This window comes from Strix aluco, chromosome 3, assembly GCF_031877795.1.
Source record: "Strix aluco isolate bStrAlu1 chromosome 3, bStrAlu1.hap1, whole genome shotgun sequence".
In the NCBI taxonomy this organism is placed as follows: Eukaryota; Metazoa; Chordata; class Aves; order Strigiformes; family Strigidae; genus Strix; species Strix aluco.
In genome coordinates, this window is record NC_133933.1 from 70,509,345 (window position 1) to 70,532,639 (window position 23,295).

Below are 23,295 nucleotides of genomic sequence, written 5' to 3' on the forward strand. Positions count from 1 at the left end.
CAGAAGAATATAATAAATATTCATAAATTATATTTTGGGCATATATTCTTGTCAACCACTGTCTAGGCTAAGGATATACTCCTTACTAATTAAGCAGATGCCATCAGAGCAATTTAGCTGTCAGTCATCTTCTACTTGTGAAATCCATTTCACAGGATTTGCAGTTCTGTCAGCACTAGATATCAAAAGATCTCCAAATGTCATACGGCATTTATCAAGTGTGCCTCACAACACGCCCTGAAATAAACAGCAGTCTGGATGAATGAAAAACAGAGGGGTTGTGACTGATGTGTGGCAACATAGCAGGCTAGTGAGGGAACCAAGAATAGAAATGCTGTCTTCAAGTGCAAAACTCCAGTTTCTTCTTTCATTGTGTTTCATTAGGTTCTTTGTATAGAAGATAATGATACTAACCCAAGCTTCTTATCATTCAAACAATTGTGGAAATAGCTAAACATGTGCAAGTAAATTCTATCCCTTTATCTCCTTCCACAAGGACACCTAGATGCACACTGTACCTCCTTATTTTGGGGAAGTTTTCAGTGGCCCATTTGATCTCAGAATTGTCCAACTAAGCATGAAGAATGAGTTGCTCCCACTCATTCAGCGTCTCTTTAACCTGAGAAGCTGAAGGGGGTACAGTGACCCAGATAGCTCTTTTCTAACCCACTTTATCTCACATTTTGATCTTTTATTAATGTCTGTTTCCAAGTTTTTTTAGATTTACCATTTTTAGCTTAATGCTGTGCCTTCAAAGTAGAAAGCTGATGTCTTGAGATCTTTATTAATTTTGAATAAACTCTTTGCTTTGTAATTATCAGCAACAATTTGGAAAAGTTAAAATCTTTACAGACTACATGCATTTCAAAAATTCCTGTAGCTATATTAAAGTTTGAAAAACAGATTGTTCTTTTTCCCAAAAGATAACTTTGGTGGAATTTAGGTGTCACTATGAGGAGAATGGCTTAACAGAGTATTGCTTCAACATAAATTCTCTTTATGTTTCATGTTTTTATTTATTGTTTTCAGTAAATGCATGAAACTATCTCACTAAAAGCATGGACACAATGAAACAACAATGACAGTAAAGACTGAGGTTTATGCCTAACAGTGGATTGACAGAGAAAAATTTACAGATTTTTAATACATACTATCTTTCTATACAGTGTATCTTTAGAATACCATATGCATTATCCAGCATTATAGAGGCCTAAGGAAGATGATTTGGAATGACATTGACCTGGTTCTGTCAGCGGCAGTGAGTATCAGAACACAGAAAGTATGCATCCTGGCTAAGGGTTCATGCAAGGTAGAGAAATGTAAACAAAACAACCAGAAGAAAAACAACCAAAAAACAGAATGGCAAAAAACTGACCCTGATAGTCTCAGATGTTTTAACCAAAGAGTTAAATTACTGAACAGCTGATATTCTAGAAGAGCTGTGGATTTTTAAAATGAGTGTTTTAAAAAACAACTGATAATACAAGCAACAGCTTATGTGAGCTTACAAATTAATAATACTATATAATTATATAATATACACGTTGTAGGTGACAACCTGTGGACAGGTTCTTATTTCTGTTTCACAGCAAGTATGTGTGCCCTTGAAGTTTCCTGATGTATCTCAAACCTCACTGCCTTCTTCCAACTGATTTCACAATACCACTTAATTAAAATATGCACTTTCAGCATTTTCTGGAGTTACTTCTAATGAAACTTTAAAGTATTTTTCTTTAATGCTTACTATTAAGGAAAAAAACAACTTAAAATATTTATATTATGTACTTTAATTCTTATTTTAAAATATGTTTTTTTTCTGAAAATTTTCCTGGTCAATCTTAAAAGGATCCCGTAAAACATTCCATACAATGTCAGCAAAAAAAAATGTATGGAGATATACCTTATGTTAAATAATACAATATTATTGATAAATTAGTATGAAATAAAAAACTAGATACACTAGTATTGATTCTATTTATCATCACAGTTATAACCTACTCTTATGTATTTGTGTATTTTGTCAAAAAAGCTAATAAACAGCAAGAAATAACTGCCTGCAAGAGAAAATATAGAAGATGTGTTTCATTGCTACTCTGAAATTCACCAAAGCATATTCAATAGGGGGAACTGACAGTCTGCCTATTATGCATAATCCAAATATGAATTCCACTGTTTATTTGCTTATTTTCTCCTATACAGTAACAAAATTATCCAAACAAACTGCATGCATATAATCTACAATAATAACTCTGCAATTTTGAACAAGTATTTTCATCTTTTGGTCTTGCCTAGTTTCACAAAAGAAAATAGACCATGATATTACTGTACTGAGAATATCAAGAGTGGTAACAAAGTACAGTAGAGGACCACTGTTTATACGGTAGATGCACTAATTTTTCTTAAAAAAAAAAAAAAAATCAGTATTTTAAAGTCTTACCTCTTCAGCTGGTTACAAAGTAGAAAGTATGATGCTGTATCATAAGCAACTCCTTTGTTTGTTTCCAAATTAAACTTTCTAGATTGCTGCTGAGCTGTGTGAAATGTGAGCTCACCTGCTTACGTAGCTGTGTTGATTTTGACAACTTCATGAAGGTCAGATGTGGTTTAAAAGCTCTTTCTTCTCCTGTCAAGATGCCTTTTTCTTGAAATATCTTCCTCATAGTCTCTGAGGGGGGAGAAAAATGTAGAGGTACAAAGATATTACATGATAGAATGCTTAAAAATGTGCTTTCATCTGTAATATGAGTCACAGCTGCTCCACAGGGAAGAAACATGATGATGAGTACTAAAAGGCAGAGATTTAGTTAACTTCAAAGGTACATATTATTTCATGAAAAAATAGTCTTATATTTGCAGTTAGTACAGGTCGCGAATTTGGCTTTACTAAAATAATGGCAATTAGAAAGCTGTCCATGCTGTCTGCTTTTGCTGTCAAAATAGGAACTCGACATTAGAACTGTTCTGGAGTTACTACACTAGAAGTTTGGAAACTTCAGGAAACCTTTGAGTATGTAACAGAACTGTCTCTCTTCAAAAACACTATTCCATGGTGAGTTCTATTATCTATATTTGGGTAATCTCCCACTCAGACCAAAGGAAATCTGAAACTGAAAGCTCTAAATTCTGGCCCTGGATTTACATGGCAGAATTAGAGAACATATCAAGTATGCTAATGATTTTTGTTTGTTTTTTTAAGCTTCACTGTTGCCTTCCAAGCTGATTTCCTATTTTTAGTGTACACCTTTGTCTGTCTACAATCCAGACCAAAGCTACTACACTGACCTAGTTTACTATTTCCCAACTCACCTGCCCAATGTAACGTTTCATTTCTCAGAAATAAATTTCAGTATAACTTTTGAATTATGTTCCATATTTCTTTTAGCTGAAATACATGAAAAATTTCTGCTATAATTTTGAAAAAAAGTTTAGATAAAATTGATAAAACCTGTGGCAAAAATAGTGCCAGTAAATAGAATATTTCTATTACTGAAAACCAGAAAAACTGCAAAAATGTGTGGGTTTTTTTTCTTTGTAAATACAACTTCCAATTTTTCACTAGCTTAGGTCTAGCTGACTCATACTATCCTGGAACTAAAATCAAAATAGGGAAAAAAAAACCCAATCCTATCACATTAATTTAATCAACCCTTACCATAACAATGTATTTGCATTGTATTAATTTTGGCTTGACAGTTCAATTGTAACAGAAAGTTCCAGTGCTTTATTCTCCCACCTAGAAGAAAATGCATTACACTGGAAAGCAAACAGCACAGCTGGCTGAAAAAAAATAGGGAAGGTGCAAGGAAGAGGAAGATAGGCATATTAAAGCTGGCTAGCCTAAGTCTGCCACTTTATGCTCCTGTAACATGTCATTCCAGACTCTTACCATTTTTTGTTTTCTATAATAACTATTGAAGTAAGCTATTTTGAAATCACACTTAAGAAAATATTTTACAAGTTTATGCATTCTAGAAGCTGAGTATTCACTTGGGACCTGGAGATCAAAATTCACTTCTCTTTCTTTGCTGCATATGATTAGGCTCCACAGTCTGTGCAGAAGTTGGGATTTTGAAAGAAGCCAAAGAAATCAAAGACCCAAATGCCATCTCTTAAACAGGCCCACTTGAAAATTCTCTTTCCAACATTCATTTCCCCACTTATAAGATGGCTGATGCATTTTACAAAAAATAATTAGCTCAACCTTTTATTCTAACTCACAGGATACTGAAAGGACAACCAGATTAAAACTTGTGAAGCTTTTACACAATAGTATTAGGGGTCATATTACTATGGCAGATGCTGAAAATAACCTACCACAATGGTTGAGGTTGGAAGGGACCTTTGCAACGCCCCTGCTCAAGCGGGGCCACCTAGGGCCAGTTGCCCAGGACCATGGCCGGATGGGTTTTGCTTATCTCCAAGGATGGAGACTCCACAATCTCCCTGGGCAACCTGTGCCAGTGTGTGGTCACTCTCACAGTAAAAAAAGTGTTTCTTGATGTTCAGAGGGAACCTGCCATGCTTCAGCTTATGCCCGTGTTCTCTCTCCCTCCCTTACCCCATGTATGTATATATGTATATACAAGCATAACTGCTATATAGACCTATAGATCTATGTATCTAAATCTATACAGCTCTGTATTTACATCTATAGACTTACTATAGATATGTAGCTATAGCTATGCATCTATACACAAGTACAGCTTACCTACTTGTATTATTTTAAATTGTGTCTGTGGGAAACATTTCTAAATTTACACTGAATCCCCACTAAGCTATTGTGCAGCTGTGCACACAAATGCTGCTGAACAATGGATTAACATATCAAAACAGAAGACTACAAATAAATGTTTGCTGCTCCTTCAAACTCAGATATGGAAATTCGAATTAAGTCATTTAGTTACAGTGTGCATGTATTTCCATGCATCCACTGGCCTGTTTATTTTCCGATGCTCATAAGCTAATAAAATGTTACATTTATTTAAAACTGAAATTATCTGTAACAAAGCCATTTTCTGGTTCCTGTGTTTGGTTCTCTGAACTGCATCATTTGTGGATTCATTGACTTGATGTTCCAGCAAAGGATTAGTCTTACCAAAACCAGGTTTATGCTACCCTGTGATATTCTGAGTCAGTCTTGTGGATTGTAGTCTTTTTTTCCTCCCCTAAAAGCTCAAATTCTTTCTGGTTATCACATCTTATGCCAAGCAGTGTCTTATTTCCCACTCTGCAATTAAGATCTGTGCTGGTGAACATCTGCATCTCTAAGGGTGTCCCCCTAACTCCAGTAAGTGCTTAGTGTCAGAGCAATGGTTTGCCAATGTGCATCTGATCACAGGATTTTAAATCCAACATTTTCAACAGGGTAGACTGATCATATAGCACTATAAATGCCTGTTATAGTGGGACAGTAGGGCGCCTATACTTTACACTGCTGAACACAGTGACACAGCAACCACATGGACTATGTGTCTTCATTTTGTGCTAAATACTTTTGTTCAATATCTGCTATTTCTCTTTCTAAACTAATCTTTTTTTTTCATACCTGGCAATTCCAATCAAGAAAAACCATAATGAAAAACTGGCTCAGAGGAAAGAAAGCATAATTTCAGAGAGAGTTTAATAGAATTTAATAGATTTATGTGTGTGTATGTGTGTGTGTGTCCCCACACATGTTCTCATAGTGATGAGACTTCTCACACAGCTTTGTCACAACACAGACTTATTAAACATCACAGGCTGAAGAGATTGGCCACACTTGCTGGTACTACAGATAGCCCCAGTTTTGCAGTATTTGATACTTAAGGAAAATGTGACATTTTACTGGTTAAGGTGACTTATAAACATAAATAGTACAATGTTTCCTTCTTCAAAGATAATGAAAACAGAAAGAAATCTGAGTAGATGGAGAGGAAAAAAAAGAAACAAAGGGAAATGCTTTCCTGAGAGCACAGGAAGGTTAAAAGATAATGTAATGCTATTAATATCTGTGCAGCTCTTTGAAGAAGTGGCCACAAGAAGGGTTTTAAAAGAAATGTGGAAGGAAGCATGGATGCTGTGGGCAAGAGAAAGTTCCAGGCTTATGGGACAGCATGAAAGGGGATTTGAAGACTGAGCAAATACACAAAGGTTAAAGTTTATGATGGGATTGCCTGAACTGAAAGAAATTAGAGGCCAGTGGCAAGAATCGTAGACAGACAATACCCACGGGTCTTAACAAATGAGGACCTGCCATCTTTCCCCCCAACATCAACATCACTAGCTAGACTGAAAGAAACAAACAAGACCTGTGTTTTCCCATATTAGTCTCAGGCTGAGCAATGTCTGCAGCTTCAAAGTATACCCTAGAAAAGTTAAGGCTATTTTTACAAGCTCAATGACTTCCTGGAACAAATTTCTGGACAGCTTTCAGACCATCTTTAATGCAATTTGAAGTACTCTGCAATACCATTTCATACCCTATTTTTATAATGTCAAAATTACTGAATGTCATCTACCTCTCTTGCATTGGATGCGGGTGAATCCTTTAGAAAACTGTTTCCCCTTAATTAGATTTGAAATGTGATATGTGAAACTTACTCAGAACCAGTATATACTGGAAAGGCTCAAAAATTCAACAGCTAAATCAATACAGAATGATTCACAGAAAAATTGCAGAGACATATTCTGTAATACAAATGGCCATCTTCTTTTCCAAGATTTTATTAGATATAGAAAACTGCTACATATGTACATTTTCTTCCAGTCTATTCATTTCTGCTTGTCTCCAAAACATGTTCTCTCAATTAAAAGGTTTAGCATTTAGAAACAGTACTCCGTCTCTTTACTGACAATCTTTTTTACTTTACACTTGGAGCTGAAGAAAAGCTAAGCATAAATTATAACTATCATGTTAAGCCATTTTAAAATTTTTAAGTTCTTAGTTGTTTTTTAAGAGCATTCTGTTAGCTATCAGTTAGCAGAAGTTCGGGGTTCACAAAGCAGCTCTTTTGGTCATCACTCCTTTCCTAAATAGCACTGAGAATAATGCACATGCAAAGCCTTACAAGACCTAATTTCCAAGCCAATTAAGAACTCAAAGCCATCTATTTCAGATGCTAATATTTATCATGACCTCAACTATATGTCACCATAGGTGAGCACTACGAATTAAAAGAAATTATTTTACATATCATGTTATGCTTGGAATATATAATGAAAGCTGCATCAAGCACCAAACTCTCCACCATCCTACTGTTAAGACCATTATGAAGGATAATATCAGCCTGAGGAGAGTCCCTAGCTGCTACCTGACAAAAACTACTGAATCCTGAACACCTCAGCAACGCCCAAACTCTGATGAAAAAAACCCTTTTTTCCTGGCTAAACCAGGGTCAGTCACTACCTCATGTGCTGGTGATTTTTATCTCCAGGATGTAAGAAAAGAAAAGGCCTTGCTTCTCATCTCTCCATATGAAGAGAGGCTATTTTTTCTCCCCATCAGTGTTAGCATTTCTCTGTAAATAATCAGCTTTAAACTGTGCCAAAAGGTAAACCAGGGTCAAGCCAATTTCCCAATGGTTCTACCACTGCTACACGGTTATATATTACTTAGGGCTTTTCTACAGAGAGTTGCACTGTACCATACCACTATGGTATATCAGTGAGCTAGATGGTTATTTCAAGCACATATCAGCTGTATATGCAGGTCGCTCTGATTCTCTCCATCACCATACACGTAAATAGAAGAAAGATGTGCTCATTCATAAAACAGGATCCAATGAGCAGCTGGACCAAGCAATCCCCACTTTGTGCACAAATGCCAATATGTAAGGTAAGTCTTACAAGACAAACAATTATAATGTGAAGGCTCAAAGTGCCAGACTTCTTGAAGAAACTCAGCTCTTTTACTGGCTTTAATCCATTCCAATGCTTCCTAAAAGTTTGTCACAATCACAAAAAGTAGTGAGTAAGAGTACCTTATTTTAAATCACAAAAAACATATAGCTTCATTTTAATAAAGTATTTATCAGAGTTATTGTTATTCAGTGTTTGACAGCACAATATTAAGAAAAATGTAAATGAAAATCCAAAAGCATTTGCTGTCCTTGCTTTCAGAGAACCATACTTTACATTTTTAGCATTAAGGAACAAACGTGGAGATCACTAATGGGTGTTTTAGAGGAACAAAGGCCACGAACATAGTGAACAGCACATCCAGTTTCACTGAATAATACGGCAGTGCTCAGTGGCCTTTAACCAGATCACTGTATGTGTCCTGTACAGAGGGGTGTTAACAAAAGCATCTCATACTAAACAATCAAGGAGAAATTAAACGGCAGATTCAGAGCCAGGCAAGCACATGGTTAGTTTGTTTTATATATTTCACACACAAAACTACAGTGAGAATAAAAACCATAATAAAACATGAAGGTACAAAGATAATATGCTATGACAAACTGAAGATGTTTCAATCTCCCTACTAACTGAATAAATTCCTTGCAACAATTTAAAACTTTGCTTCCAGTTCCACCTGACTACACAACAGCAAATTAGAGATTACCTGGTCTGTAAATGCCAGAATCCTCTCGTAAGATTTACTTTCTCCTTGCCTTACGAACAGATCCTCTATTTATTCCTCCTACCCCAACTTCCTTTCTATTAAATCCTTATTCTTTGCCTTGTATCTGCCCTCTCTGTACCTTGCTGAAAATGCCATTTTACAGCCGAATCACAGTTTTCTCAGCAAATTGAAAAGATTCTAACTCCTTCCACACAGGTGATCAAAATTTTAAGATCCTGCATGAAGTGTAGGAGAGTCAAAGGGCAGGAGAGGCACTACAACACAGTGCTCCAAAGCCAGGCCCCTGTCCCAAGTAGAAGCCTCTTCTACTTGTCATGTGATGCACAAAAAAGGTCAACTAGAGATTTGTCAACAGCACAGCATTTAGTATTCCCATGCAACTAATAAAATGTTGAACTCCAAGCAAACTGTATTTAATAACTATTACCTGTTGGAAGCACAAACTCATAAAACTAATTGTTGTTACACTAGGCCATAATAGTGACTGTTCATTTTCACTAAAATGTCTGCCCCTGTTGTCAGCATTTGTGTAGTCAACGGGGGCCTACATGAAAAAAAAACCTGTCATGTAGCACAAAGCTGAATTAGAAAAGATTGCATGCAGAAAATTTTGCAATATCAAAAGGCATGAACAATGCTTATGTCTATTGGAATCAGCCTTTCATGTAAGTACTATCAGCAGGTAGAAGTCTTGTCTCTTGTAATGAAATCAACAAAAGAATTGTTGGGAGTTTTTTCTGCTGGTTATATTCATCACACAATACAGCAGAAATATATTTGCTGACATAGATAATTATATTTTTGAGACAGCAGAACATTGCCACTTTCAACTTCAGAGCATCCTTCTCGCTGTGGATGACCCAGGTTTCTAGACAGACCAGTAAAGTTCTACTACGTGCATTAGCAGGAACTATAACTAATGTCACATGGACTAGAAGAAAATCTAACGTCACAGCAGTACATTTTCAATGCAACTGTTATGGATTTGGACTAGCAGCTTTTTGTTCACTTTGTAATTTTCCATTAAAACAACCGATCTGTACAACAGTTTTGAGTTCTTAACTCTTCCATCATGTGAAATGACTTAAGAATAACTGACAAGAGGCAAAATTCATTTGTTAGCTTCAGCCATCTGGAACTAAAGGGAACTAAATTAACTGAATTATTTCCCTAGGCCCTCTGAAGTCAGGGCAATGTAACTCACCCTAAAACAGATGCTAAATGTGTGGTTTCATAATCTTTAAAGAAGCTCATAAAACACCATCCTCGCCAAAACAGACTGTTCCTCCTCTCCAGCCTCATGCCTGCCACCGCTCCTATCTTTTGTGCCAACAGTCGTGTAACTATACAGTAAACTGCGCTAGCAAACTGAGCAGGTTAAAAATTAGCTGGCAAAGGTAAAAACGTTAATTTAACCACAGTTGAATTCACCATGTGGTTGCATAAATCCCCAGCACAACAAAAGGGGCCGGAGTGCTTTGGTATGGTGGCAATGCCAGCTTATACTTGAGTAACGCTGTAAGGTACCTAGAAAAGAAGACGGGTAAGTATGACTTACTTTCCATTTCTCCCTCTCTAGTACGAACTGTTAGGAAAATCAATTTAGTGAGATTAGACTAAATGTCATTTATATAAAACTAAAGTTAAAGGAAATGACTAGTTAGGTGTACATGTCTGTCTAGTGCAGTCCTAACTGTATTCAAATATTTAACCCAACAAATGAACATTTCTTAAAAACAAAGGACTGAAAGCAAATTAAATAGTTATCTGCAGAAACAGAAGAGTAACTTTTTTGTTCATGAAATATAAGCTCCCCCTCACGGTCAGACCATAACGTGCATCATTCATCCACACAACCAAAATCTGCAAGTCCTGTGGGTAAAAAACAGGATTCATTTACTCAGTTTTATCAGTTTCAAGCAGCATTTACAATATAATTATCAAAATGAAAACCAAAGCTGAACAATTCATTACCTTTTCCAAATTCACTTAGTATTCAAATATTCTGTAGTGTAGCAAAGCACAAGAAATGAAGAGCTTTTTAAAACTCACCATGAGTGTATATGTTGCTTTTAGCTCAGGATTTCTAAGATGACTTGGACAAAGAAGGATTAAAATACTCCTCAAACTTCTGTCCTAATAGTTTAGCACTATTCCTGGAAGATAATTATATGATGCTAATGTCTTTTAATGGATTGTTGGGAAATAACTAGCAAACCACAACAAACAGAAGATCCATGTTAGCTCTGTTTTCCTGAAATTGTCTCTGGCAAACTTTCATTTACATTAGCAGATACGCACTTTACATTACTGGTATCAAACAAATTTCCATATAATTTATGGAACTAAATGGACTTTTACAAGAAGCTATTTTAACCTCATATTTTCTACTGCTATGTTATCAATATTTCTCCTTCAACGTTCATGTGGAACACAAAATAACACATGAAGTCAAAATTTACCTCAGAGCATAGCAGAAAACGAACGTAATCTTGAAGTAGAATAATTCTGTAATAAACTAAACTTAGGTCTTGCAAAAAATCAAACCAGCTACAGAAGTGATCTCTCTTTACTGTTCCATGGACAACAACAAAATGATTAACATCCTGCAAGCAATTATTTTTCTTCTTTCTGCCAGCTTCAGTTTTAAAATTGCAGTTTTCTAGGGACACAACGGTCACAGGCAAGCTGCACTAGGAGCCAGCATAAACTTGTGACAATTTCTGTCAAACATATATAACCTCACAGCAGTATATATGAAGAGCTGATAGCAATCTTCACACAGATCCTGACAATAGCAGCCCAGCAGAAAAGAGTTTCCAATATTTTCTCTTGCAGCTTTCTCTCTCAAATTGTGTATTCAGGATACTATCCACAGAGCAGGAATACTAGGCATAATTTTGACATACAGCCTGTTTTGAATTAATATATGAAATGTATCACAGAAAATAATGGCACATTTCTGCTAATATGATGCTTTACATTAGAAGGTACATTTATTGTGTCAAGTACAGCCCAGAATACTACATGGTCTTCTCCCCAGAATGCAACACCTTCAGTAGGAGGTTTGGCCCTTAGCTGAATGACTGCTAATGTTTTGTAAAAACTGCATGCAAACTAAACTGTCTTAGAATTAACTCTATAAGTGTACTCTTACATTAAAGGAATTATATACGTGATACACTTGGGGGAGGGGGGGAATCCTAACAACTCTTGTTTACCTCATCAGTTTTGAAGAGTTCACATGGATTCTTTTGTTTAATATTATTTCATATTGCAAATTGCACTGCCCTGAACGACATCTATATAATAAGAAATTATCTATTTTTATCAGGTTACTTACATTAAATTATTTGTAATTTAATATAATAAAGACATATGTAGAAACTATGCAGTGTATTCATTTTCTTCCTACTCATACCTGGCCATTCCACTAATTTCATATGTAACCAAGATACTGTTTGAAACACACTTGTATAATCTCCAGCATTACATAATTACAGACCTAAAAATCTTTTTTTCTGGCACAAGCATCAACACAAACACTGAATTTGCTTTCCTGAATTACAGGTTATCTGTTATGAAATAATACTAGCTTTTCCAAGAAGGCACAAAAAGATACTCTGAAATCAGCAGCAATTCAGAAGTTATGATTATGACAGTCACTAGGAAATGTTAAGATAGCATATCCTGAAGTCATACCCATTAACCATTTTCAATCATTTTACCATTTTCTTCTGGCAATGTTCAGCTCCCTACCCTGATTCAGAACTAAATCCAGACGAAACAAACATCACCGTGTAAGTTTAACGACTGAACAGGCCTAAGGCCAAGAAATGATCCATTGGGTTGGCAAAAGTAAGCACTGAAATAAGAAACATTTTTACTAAACGGCAGTGTTAGGTGAAAATAATAATATACAGCTGTACTTCTAATGTAAGCAAAGAACGCTCATCAGTGAGTATCAGCAGTTATGCTTTACAAAGAAAACAGAGAATTGCTTGTTTGCTAAATTTGACTGCACTATGAGTTTGTCTACTAGGAAGGACTGTCAAACTAAAAAACAAAGGTCAAAACCTAATCACATCTTTACTTGTCTAATTCTGATTAAAATCTGGTTCACTAGTCTAAAATGTGTAGAAAATCACTCATAACAAACTCCTTTTTTTCCTGTAGTTAAATATTTGGCTCTCCATGTCTAGCAACTTCAATTATTTTTGAGTTCTTAACTATAAACTCAAAATCCAAAGTTACTGTCACTAACTGAAACCATCTCCTTTCACAAGAGGTATCAAAAGGGTTTATGAATTATCTCACTGTTTATAAAAAAGCACACATATTCTGTCACCTTTAAGAGAAATCTAAAGACAAACTCAAAGACAAGGATGAGGAAGCATATTGTCCAAAGGACTGAAGAAATACTTGGTAGATTCAATCTCTGATATAATTATGGGATCATTCAACAACCGAAGCATCTCCGGAACTCTAAGAACTGTTCAATTTCTACCACACTGAGTATTAGAAATACTTCTCTATCAGACACTGCTTAAAATAATAAAGCATGGCCCAATAACAGCATAGCAATTTGGTAAGCTGAAAAGCTCAGTCTTCTATTCAACCTTTCTTTAAAATGTCAGTTAAAAAGTACTGAACATTTTCTAAAGGCACTTCAGAAAGACTTTTGCCATTTTTTCTCTGTATGGGATTGCAAAGAGGTAGCGTGATAGCAGCAGTCTTTGCCACTCTGCAAAATGTCCTATATGGGTTATTGCACTATTAAAAAATGGTGTGACCTCACATTCCTCAGAGCACAAAAGATAATTCATCAATACTGAAAAACTCTTTTAAAGTGTCTTTCCAAGGAATAGTTCGAATTGCTGAGATAGTTTTAAAGGACACCAGTGAATTACACACAGTACTGTTCTCTGAGAATTTTTATTTAATATCTGTAAACAACATAGTTTAAGTATAGACTCATACATAAAAAATTCCACTCTACCTTGTTTTGGTGTAGGTATTGACTGCTGTTTCTCAGCTGATATTTACACTCCTTTTAATTTATATATTCCTACTGACTTGAACTGTATCTTTGGATGCATTTCATCTGACTGGCAAAGACAGTGGCCTTAGCTCCACTGTTAAGACAGAACTGAGAGTTTTGCTCTTGAAGTGAACATGTGGGGGCACACGCAAAGTAGCACGTACCTGCCACATCTTTCAGTAACTTCCTAATTGCTAAAGAAAGGCAATTAACATTGAACAACCCACAGATTGGTTCCACAACTGCTCCAAAAAACAATTTCAGGCTAAAGCAGCATGGTATTCAACTCCATTACTCTGACAGACGAGACATGTCCTTCTCCCGAATTCCCCTTATCCTCCAGGGGTGAAGAGAAAGTCCAGATTTTACTTTATACATATATGGAAGCCTACATATAAAGCACATATACATACCTATATATATATGTGTGTGTGTGTGTGTATATATGCGCTTATACGTGTGGGAGTGGTAAATTACAGTTAGTTCACTGAGATTTAAGAGTGATAATGTACTACAGGACACACAGAACTTAAAGACTCCCCAGACCATGGAAGAGGAAAGAACGTCACTGTCTCTCAGTGCTCTACTCAGCATAAACACAAAGGAGAAGACTATGTAACTTTGCAAGTCAGGGAAGATGCATCAAAGATACACCTCTTAAAGTCAGTAAGTATGAATATACAAATTGAAAGGGGTATAAATATCAGCTAAGAAACAGCAGACAGTACTTGGACCAAAACAAGGTAGAACGGAGTCTTTGTATCTGTCTGCAAACCTGGACTACATTTTTTACATCTACTAAATAAAAAGATATCAGAAAACAGTACTGTCTGTAAATCATTAATGCTGGGAAATTCATTATGTAGCCTTCGCAGTTGTTAAAGGTATACTAATGTTGACTAAATTAGAAACAACTTATCTTTGTGCTCCATTCTCATTCAGGTTGTCAAAAAATTTTTAAAGCACTTAAACTAGATTGATAAGTGATACCTGCTATTTCCGTAAGTTTTGTTGTATGATCGTTTTCTGCCAACTTCACAAATCCAACTTCATTTCTGAAGTGATCAATTCCTTGAAAAGACAAATCCACTTTTTTTCCTTTCAGGAGATCTTCTACAAAATCCTTGCTGTCTGAAAGAGCACCAACTGCTCTGCCAAGAGGAAAGAAAATATCTATGTGAAAGTCAAATATATTAATACTGTTTACATTGCTATTAATCACTATATCCAAAAATCTCACCAAGTTTTATTACTATCAATTTATTATCTACTCAGGTACTTTTGCACTACTTCCTATCAATGCAGTCAGTATTTTATGAAGGTAAACTGGTTCATATACCCTGCTGTAAAACCACAGAAATAATTAAGCAGACCTAGAAGCAGGTGTAATTCCTCAAAAGAGTTTATCTCAGTCCTCAAGGTGACTAGATATTAAGATCATAGTGTCTCTATTATTCTGTGCATCCCATTTAAATAAGATGCTTATTCGGAAGCATTTGGTTTTCGATTCTTAAATTAATTTTTTTCATCTCCTGATAGCTCAACTGAATACTCTGAAATTCTACTTCATTCAAAGTTGCTACAGAGCGTTACTTAATATTATAAACAGAGGTTAGTGGCATTATATATATATAAAAAATGATAAAATTATATGGAAACTACTATTAAGCTCATTAAGAACTGTTACTAAAAGAAGTACTATCTAAACTGATTAGTACTTTCTTTAAGAGATAAGTAGCACACACACATAATCTACATGTAAGAAACAGGAGCAAGCCTGGTAACCTTTCAATAATCATTTTAATTAGCCACTTTTAAGTGTATGTACGATTACATATTTGTGTTGACCTGCACTTGAAATGATTCACGTGCTAAACAAAAACTATATAAACATTCTTAGTGTCTTCTAAAAGATCTCTCACGTCCTCTCAGTTTTTAACTCTATTCAGCGAACCTGAATTTGAACTTTTCACTAAACTGATGTTGACTTCACAAACGCTAGATGGCAGTAACAGGTTAAAAACTCTCAAGAGAGTTTATTCTACTTTTTCCGTCCTAGCTGGATGCAAGCCATCACCATGATTTCTAAAGTAGGCTAAATTATACTCTTTAAACTTCTAAAATTACAAACAACTTTACACACGTTTCCACCGTGTTTAACAAGATGGCCTCTTGATGAGAACTATGCATTTAATTGAAACCTATGCCAGGTTAAGAAAGATGTTAGGATTGATTACATGACAAAATATCCTTCATTGATATAGTCCTCCTGTGTTTTTTCTATAGGGCTTTAACCTACAGCCTCGAAGTACTTTAGCTCCTATATAACCACTTTAAACAACAATGCCATTACTTGTTCCTTGGCAAAGATATTTTTCTTTGAACACAGTCTCTGCCACTTACCTACCCTTCTATCACCATTAGACAAACCTGTTCTTGTGTCTTCCATAAGTGCTATACTTCAAGACCTTTCCAAAAGACCATCTAATACTCATTATACCTGTCAGATTACTTCACAGGTAATCATGTATAGATTTATTTACCGACATGAACCTAAAAATTGTTCCAAAACAAGTACAGATATTTCAAATACAGTGTCAAAGATTGCAGTGAGCTTTCAAGTGGTGAATCACACACATACCTAAAACCCATCTCTGTATTTTTTGCATCTGAGAAGTGGTACACAAAGAGTCATGGAAAGCTCTGTTCCCCAGCTGAACAAAGATTTATATTTCCATACTGTAGAGTATGCCGCAGAACTCACTGACCAGCTCAACATTACCTGATGAGGTCTATGAAAGGTCAATTCAAACAGTGCAGCATGTTTTCAGTTTAGCACTGTGTAAGTGAAGATTTAGTTCCACTTTTTCTTTTATATACAATCTTATAAACACTAAAATATTTAGAAAAATAGTTGTCATCTCGCTAGCATATTTGTGATTCTGTATTCAATCATTCACTTTATAACACCTAACATTGCTTTGTAAGAATAATGCACAAAGACAAACATTTCCACTGAAATCAATAGCAAAAAACACAACAGTGGTATTTTCTTGTTATTCCTAACAAATAGTATTTACGATGCCAAATGTAGTTACACTCAGTGCAATTAACCCACAGGGATAAGAAAAAAGTTTACAAGCATTTTACTCCAAAGTGGAGAAAGGAAGTAAAAAAGAAAAGAATTAAGCAGCATATTCTAAGTGAATACAAACTAGGATTATAGAAGCAGTGCCTGGTTTTTTCTGTATTGTTGTAATGTAAATATTATAGCATTTAAAATTGATGTAGTTTCTTTTTAAAAATTTCTTACTTGTTAATTTTAATTACTTGTTAGAAAAAGCAAACTTGCAAAAAAAGCCAAAGCCAAACAATGCTTTCAGCTCTCATATTTATAATGCAAAGGTTAGATTCACAGAGCCTTTGACATATAACAAGCAAGAAGAACTTGACGCTACAGTCTGGTAATGAAGGCATGAAGGCAGGCATCCTGATTTCTAACACCTGATCCCATGACTATGCATACAGTTAGCACGGACTAGAAGTCCTTTGCTGGAAGGGAGTGCTGTCATGGCTCTTACTTGCTTGCTTTCTTTATGGTTTTTAAAATCTCACATTCTTGATTTCATATAGTCCTACAAAAAGGGATGTGAAGTGCATTCATGAAGGCTAGACCACAGCCAAACAGTTAGGAAACTTGCATGGGAATTGCAGGTCTGGATTCCCTTAGAAAGAGTGGCCTAGAATACAGATCTTCCATTTTCAGGGTGAAAGCTGTTATGTACTAAAATACCACACAAAGGGCTTTGTGCTGAATTGAATGTTATGTTTAGCACATTCTTATCACGCGTTTTGACTTCAAATAGTGTTCAACACATTTCATTTCTGTATAGACAGAGGCACTATTGTGCAAACACAGTAGAAAAACTGTAGATAACTAAGTAACTTAATGGATCCAAACCTAAGGATCTGTGAACTCTCAGATGCCCAGTTGACTAGCTGCACTTTGTTTGAGGGATTACTCTCATCCTATGTTACACACAAGTTCTTTTGCCAGCCTGGATTTTGGTTTCTTTCTATTAACCTGGTATCAAAAGTTGGTGAAGCAAAGAAAGGAAAATTCAACTTTTTACTCTTCAAGTTCTCCCAAAAGATTAAACAGTAAACATCCATTATGAAAAAAATAATTTAAAAATCCCATATAATAGAAAATGCAATCTAGAATACCTGAGGATAGCTGAGCTAGATACCTGTAGGAGGCATCTGGCCAGGGAAAGGGTGAATCACTGGGGAAGCTGCTGCTGACTAGAGGACAGCTCCTGGGTGCCTGGACTGTGGAGTTCTGCTGGGAGAGGCAGAGAAGAACTCCGTAAGTAAGTGTTTGGGTGGCAGTCGGACAGTGAGAGCTGAGAAGGAGCTCAAGGAGTAGCAGAAGATACTGAATTTGAGAATATTTGTTTTGATATACAGTTTAGGACTCTAAAAAATATTCATGAGGCGGCATACTTGGCTTTGAGATATCCTCTCACATCCCCTTTTTAAAAAGTTCATACTTCAAACCTTTTTTAAAAAGATATTGCATACACAGTTGGTGGTTGTTCTCACCGATTTTCAGGTGCTACCAGTTTGCTCATCAACCACAGCAGGACAAAGCTGGTGTGCCTACTACAGGAGACAAAAGGTATGCGGAGAGGAGAGGGAGTCCAGCAGATTTAGTATCCTCTGCTTCCCTTTCTATTCTGTGCCTGGCTATCTGTTTCTCTCCCTTCAGATTAGACCACTGGAGACCAGGATGCTGACAGACTCACATCCTCACAGGAGAGGTGAGAGTGTAGAGGCCTCAAGAATATATCATTCAAGGAAACAAGTGTGAAAAACATGCAGGGCAATTGATTTAGATATACTGGTATCTCATTATTTTTAGGTGTGTTAAATGTTTTTAGCCAAAATACTTCTACTTATTAGAAGCATGCCCTTGACTACCAAATGGTTCCTACATTCTATCTTGGATTCTCGCTTTCTTATGAGCACTTTAACAGCCAAGTGGGGAAAAAAAAATATTCAACACACAGTTATTAGACACATTATTTTGTGACTGTATTACCATAACCAAAGCAATGTCTCACTGCACTTACTCATTATTTGATCTAGATAAATCAGTACATGTACTGCATGCCTGCTAACACTGCAGAGAAAACCAGTAAGATAGATACAGATATATATGTATGACAGAAGGCCCCTGAAAGAACTCATGTGGGGGAGATGAAACCGTGAGGCTTCTCCTTCACAGAACTATAAGGATCTCGTGAATTTTGATTCATTAGCAATTTGCTACAAAATTGACACACAAGCAATGGAGGATTCCCAGATGTTCACTATAATGCCAGTAGACTGTTTATCAGCATTTTACATAATGCTCTGTTACAGTTACCAAAGTGTTTGCAATCTCAATTCTGCAATTATAATGTGCAAATATAGAGACATCACATATGCAGGTCATCACACACCACATCTAAATAGAAACTGTCAGTCTGTGTAAAGCAGGACTATAAAATACAATATATGTTTTCATTTCAAGTCAAAATTACAGCTAGACGCAGAAGTTATTATTCTGAACATTCATAAATTAGAGCTGTACAGACTTAAAAGTCTGAACATCTTCGTATTAGCCATTGAACTTGTACATTAGAGTAGGCTTGTCAGATAACAGCACAGCATCTGATAAACAGTAAAAAAACACCAAAGAACTGCATTTTTATAAAGCATCTAACACTGAGATACAGGACATCATTATATAATATATATGCCTTTCCACAACTTTTCTATCTTTTATATGATCAAAAAAATAAGCTGTATCACTGAAGCAACATAAAAATTATACTTTTGATAATGCCTAACAGCCACCTCTCTTTTTAGTGTGCTTAAATTTTGAGCATAATAAATTCATTTAGGGACATAAAAAAATCCAAACTCTAACTGCATGAGGCATTAGCTTGGAGCTAAAGTTTAGTTCATTAAAGTCTTTCAGGGACGATTACTGATTTGGCTTATAACATTTGCTAAACTACGAAATTCTGAAAATTCCCCTGTTAACCTGTCCAGCGTCCCCTACATCAAAACATTGTTTTAAAATAACTACTTTAGCAAAACATGAGATTTGTGCATGCAAGTTCAGCACACAGTAAGACACATGCAAGGGAAAAAAGCCTATTTTGTTCAGAGCAATTATGAAAATGGCTAATATTAAGATTAGCATTTTAAGAACAACATGAATTAAATGTTCAGTAACTCTAGTAATGTAGGGCTGTGTATTGCAAAAAAATAAGCATCAGTTACCTCTTCCTGTCTTTTTATTAACTCCTCCAGCAAAAACACTTGTATATACTTAATTTAACACCAAATACCTACATGCTAATTTCTTCTTCATTGGATAAATGCATCACTAACATGGTGACATGCAATGAGCCAGAGCGAACCATTGCTTTGGAAAGCCTTTGATCCTTTTGTATTATTGCATCTTGGACAGCCTGAATACTCCCAGTAATCTGGTAAGACAGACACAGAAACAACAGTTAGCCATTACTGTTAATTACTGTATCCCATCATGCAAGTGAACAAGAAAGCACACAAACTGAAATCAAACGTTTATGTAAAAACCATTCTAGCAGAAGAAAGTTTTATCTTCTGACAAAGCTGTGCTAATTGACCTGAGTAAACCCAAAGTGGGTACGAATGGAGTGATTAATAAACCACTGGACACTCCCCATCACATTTTAACAGGAGTTTTCTTCTATAAGTATGATAAATTCCTGGAGCAGATTAAGATCATCCAGTTTTACACTGCCAGTAATCCAAATAAAAGGCTTCTTCAAGGACTTTCTCTGCCCGCTTTGCTAAACTTGTACATTGCTATGTGCAGAAAAGTGTCTGGAAAAAGAAAGAGATCTTTGCAGGATTAGGCACATACAAAACTGGAATATTCAGTAAATAATTTGTAGAGATAACCAATTTACAATTCTGATTATACTGTCCAATAGACATATAATTTATACACTCTCTTCAAACATATTTTAATGAATTTCCATACAACGTGTATATAGTTCTAACTTCATCAGTCTTTTCTTTAAAATTATTTGAATTATGTTTTCTTCATTGAAAATTATTTGTATGGTTATGCATGCTTTGTAAATTGTACCCAAAATGTTTACTGAGCTTGCCATTATGATACTTGTAGTGATTTAAAAAAATAAACACAAAAAAAAAAAAAAACCACCACAAAAACCTGCAACAATTCTTGAATATCTTAGTGGAAAATAAATCCAGTAACCTTGACCATCTGACAAAATGAGTTATTTCTTAAAGCATGGTAAGCAAAGACATTACAGACAAATCAGCTTTGGTGTATAAAGTCTAAAAGAAGCATGCAAAACAAAATCAGATTGAAGTTTTCTATTTGAAACTCTGTGATGAATGCTTCACAAATATACTGTAGATATTGGCTTTTATAACATAAGCACAAGTAGCTCTTACGTTAAAAAAAAGCCTCGATATATTTTGGTAGCTCTGTTAATCGTAAGAAACACAGATTTCCTGAAAAAAACACAATCTAATGGGAGTCGTCAGTATTTTTCTGATTTAATTTCTTAAGAGGAGTTTTGCCATTCAGGAGGTTTACCTAACGTGCCATAGATATAAACAAAACCAAATTATAACTGAAAGGAACCAACTCTAGGAGGATGGGAAGGAGGAAGGACGGTAAAAGCCACTTGCCAGAAAAAAGTGATATGGCCAAAACCACAAGTGTCTTAGGTAGTGTATGAAGAAAATTGCACCAACATTTTGATCATAAATCACCTTATAAGAAGACCATCTTCCTTCATATGTCAGAACTGATCTTATCCTGGATAAAGAACACTGTTATTGTCTCAGATATAAGAGAAATTTAACCCACATTTAAGCAAAAAAAAAGCTAAATGTAATCCCTGATAATTATATTGACTGCATAATTACTTAAGTTTATAAACTAAAGCAAATGCAGTTATCCCCATAAAGAAAAAAAAATCTTAAAAATGAGATCAGCTGTCATATGAATTACAATTTCATTCCATTCTCAACTATTGTTTCTAAATTTAATTTGTGAGCTGGCAAAGAAAAAAAATGTAAGCGTACAAGCCCTTCAGAATACAGAAGACAGGTTTGGAACTGTGTTATCACAGTGGTAAGACCATCCTAGTTCTGAAAAAGATCAATGTTATTCAGCATTCAGATAAGCAGCCAATATCCCACATCCCCTTACCCATATAGTTTCCTCCAGCAGTACTTCCGAGTCCCTTCCTACTCATGTCCTAAACTACCTCCAGCTCCAGTTCAGTGCTGGCTTGGGCAAGAAGCAACACACTTCATGGCTGATTTTCAGCTATAAGGGGTTGACTGGCTAACAAACATGCAGATATTCATTCGTCAGCTGGCCGGTCTACTAGGATAGATAATCACCACACTCACACTACAGCCTTCAATACAAGCATGTTCTTTCAAGGCTCTCTCTTTTACACAAGCACTAATTCCACAGAAATTGTAGGAAACTAGTACCTCCAAGATGTCAATTCTTTTATCGAAATTTGGACAACAGGTTGAAGATCCACAACTGGTTCAGAACCCACAAAAACATAATGGGGTTATAACAAGGCAAACAGGTAGGCAGGCTCCACCTGTATAAACTCCATTAGGAAACGAAGCTAAAAACCTAACAAATAACATACCTTTGGGACAGGATTAATTCCAAAGATAGCCAGTTAGCAGTTCCAGAGACAAGCTATTGCTGAACACACCATGAAAGTATGAAATAAGCTGCCTTTTTGATAAAGGCAAAATAAAAAGAAGACTGAGCACGTTCCCTCTCTTTGGCTAAGTAACCACTTTCTACACAATCTACACTATTTGGAAAGAAGAAAAGAAGTTTTCAAGTACATTTTTGTGAATTTCAGGAATTTATTTTCAACATGCTTTCCCAGAAGTTATGTGATCAGAATGTAACACAATAGCTGTAGCATATTGTGCCATCACAATGCATAATACAACTTCAGGTTCATTCCGTTTTCTTCAACAAATCTAAGTCGCAATTAACAGCTGAGCATGCTGAATGTTAATTAAGCAAACTAGGACTCTTCCTACATCTCTGTATAACTAGTTATGACCCACTGCATAAATAAAAACTTTAAATTGCTATTTAACCTGCTATTTACATTACCTTACAAAGTTTCATGCTACATTTCAACCGCTATCATGTTGACTATTTCTTTTAACTCGAGATTTCCTAACTTAAGTAAAAGAAAGCACATCATACTCAACAATTCCCCCCCCCCCCCAATTATTTTAAAAAGTGCTCCAAAATAAGGCCTCAAATACTGATTTCACCGTCCCCTCTCCCATTACTTGGAATATGTTATTCTGAAGAGTAATAAAATAGTTTAGTTTTGCTTATTGCAAGGATACTACTAGCAAGTGAATATAAAGACTGTAAGCTTTAAAAATTTAACAGATTAAATATAATCAAGACTGAAGACCCTGAAAGGCTAACCTACCAAGTGGTAACACATCAGATGAAACATAACTTTAAAAAAAATTACCAGAAAAGGATACAATGATAATCATCCACTTAGCTATTTTTACACAATAATGCAAAATAATATTC

The 23,295-nt window shown here is 35.5% G+C and overlaps 1 protein-coding gene across 19 annotated transcripts in view; it reads right to left on the reverse strand.

Annotated features, from left to right (window-relative positions):
- The window catches only part of AKAP7 (A-kinase anchoring protein 7), a 93,721-nt gene that overhangs the window by 64,068 nt on the left and 6,358 nt on the right, over window positions 1-23,295 (reverse strand). For 14 of the 19 annotated variants that reach the window (XR_012622553.1, XR_012622554.1, XM_074819106.1 and 11 more), the window contains 3 exons: window positions 20,013-20,149; window positions 14,595-14,755; window positions 2,553-2,665 (listed from right to left, as the gene is read on the reverse strand). Coding sequence is in view for 17 of the 19 variants with exons in the window: in XM_074819106.1 (XP_074675207.1) it covers window positions 2,553-2,665; window positions 14,595-14,755; window positions 20,013-20,149 (411 nt within the window). In the remaining 2 variants the exon portion in view is untranslated. Of the gene's footprint in view, window positions 1-2,552; window positions 2,666-10,615; window positions 10,714-14,594; window positions 14,778-16,245; window positions 16,397-17,831; window positions 17,916-20,012; window positions 20,150-23,295 lie in introns of those variants that run through there. The other 5 variants (XM_074819102.1, XM_074819101.1, XM_074819098.1 and 2 more) reach the window with 5 other exon arrangements.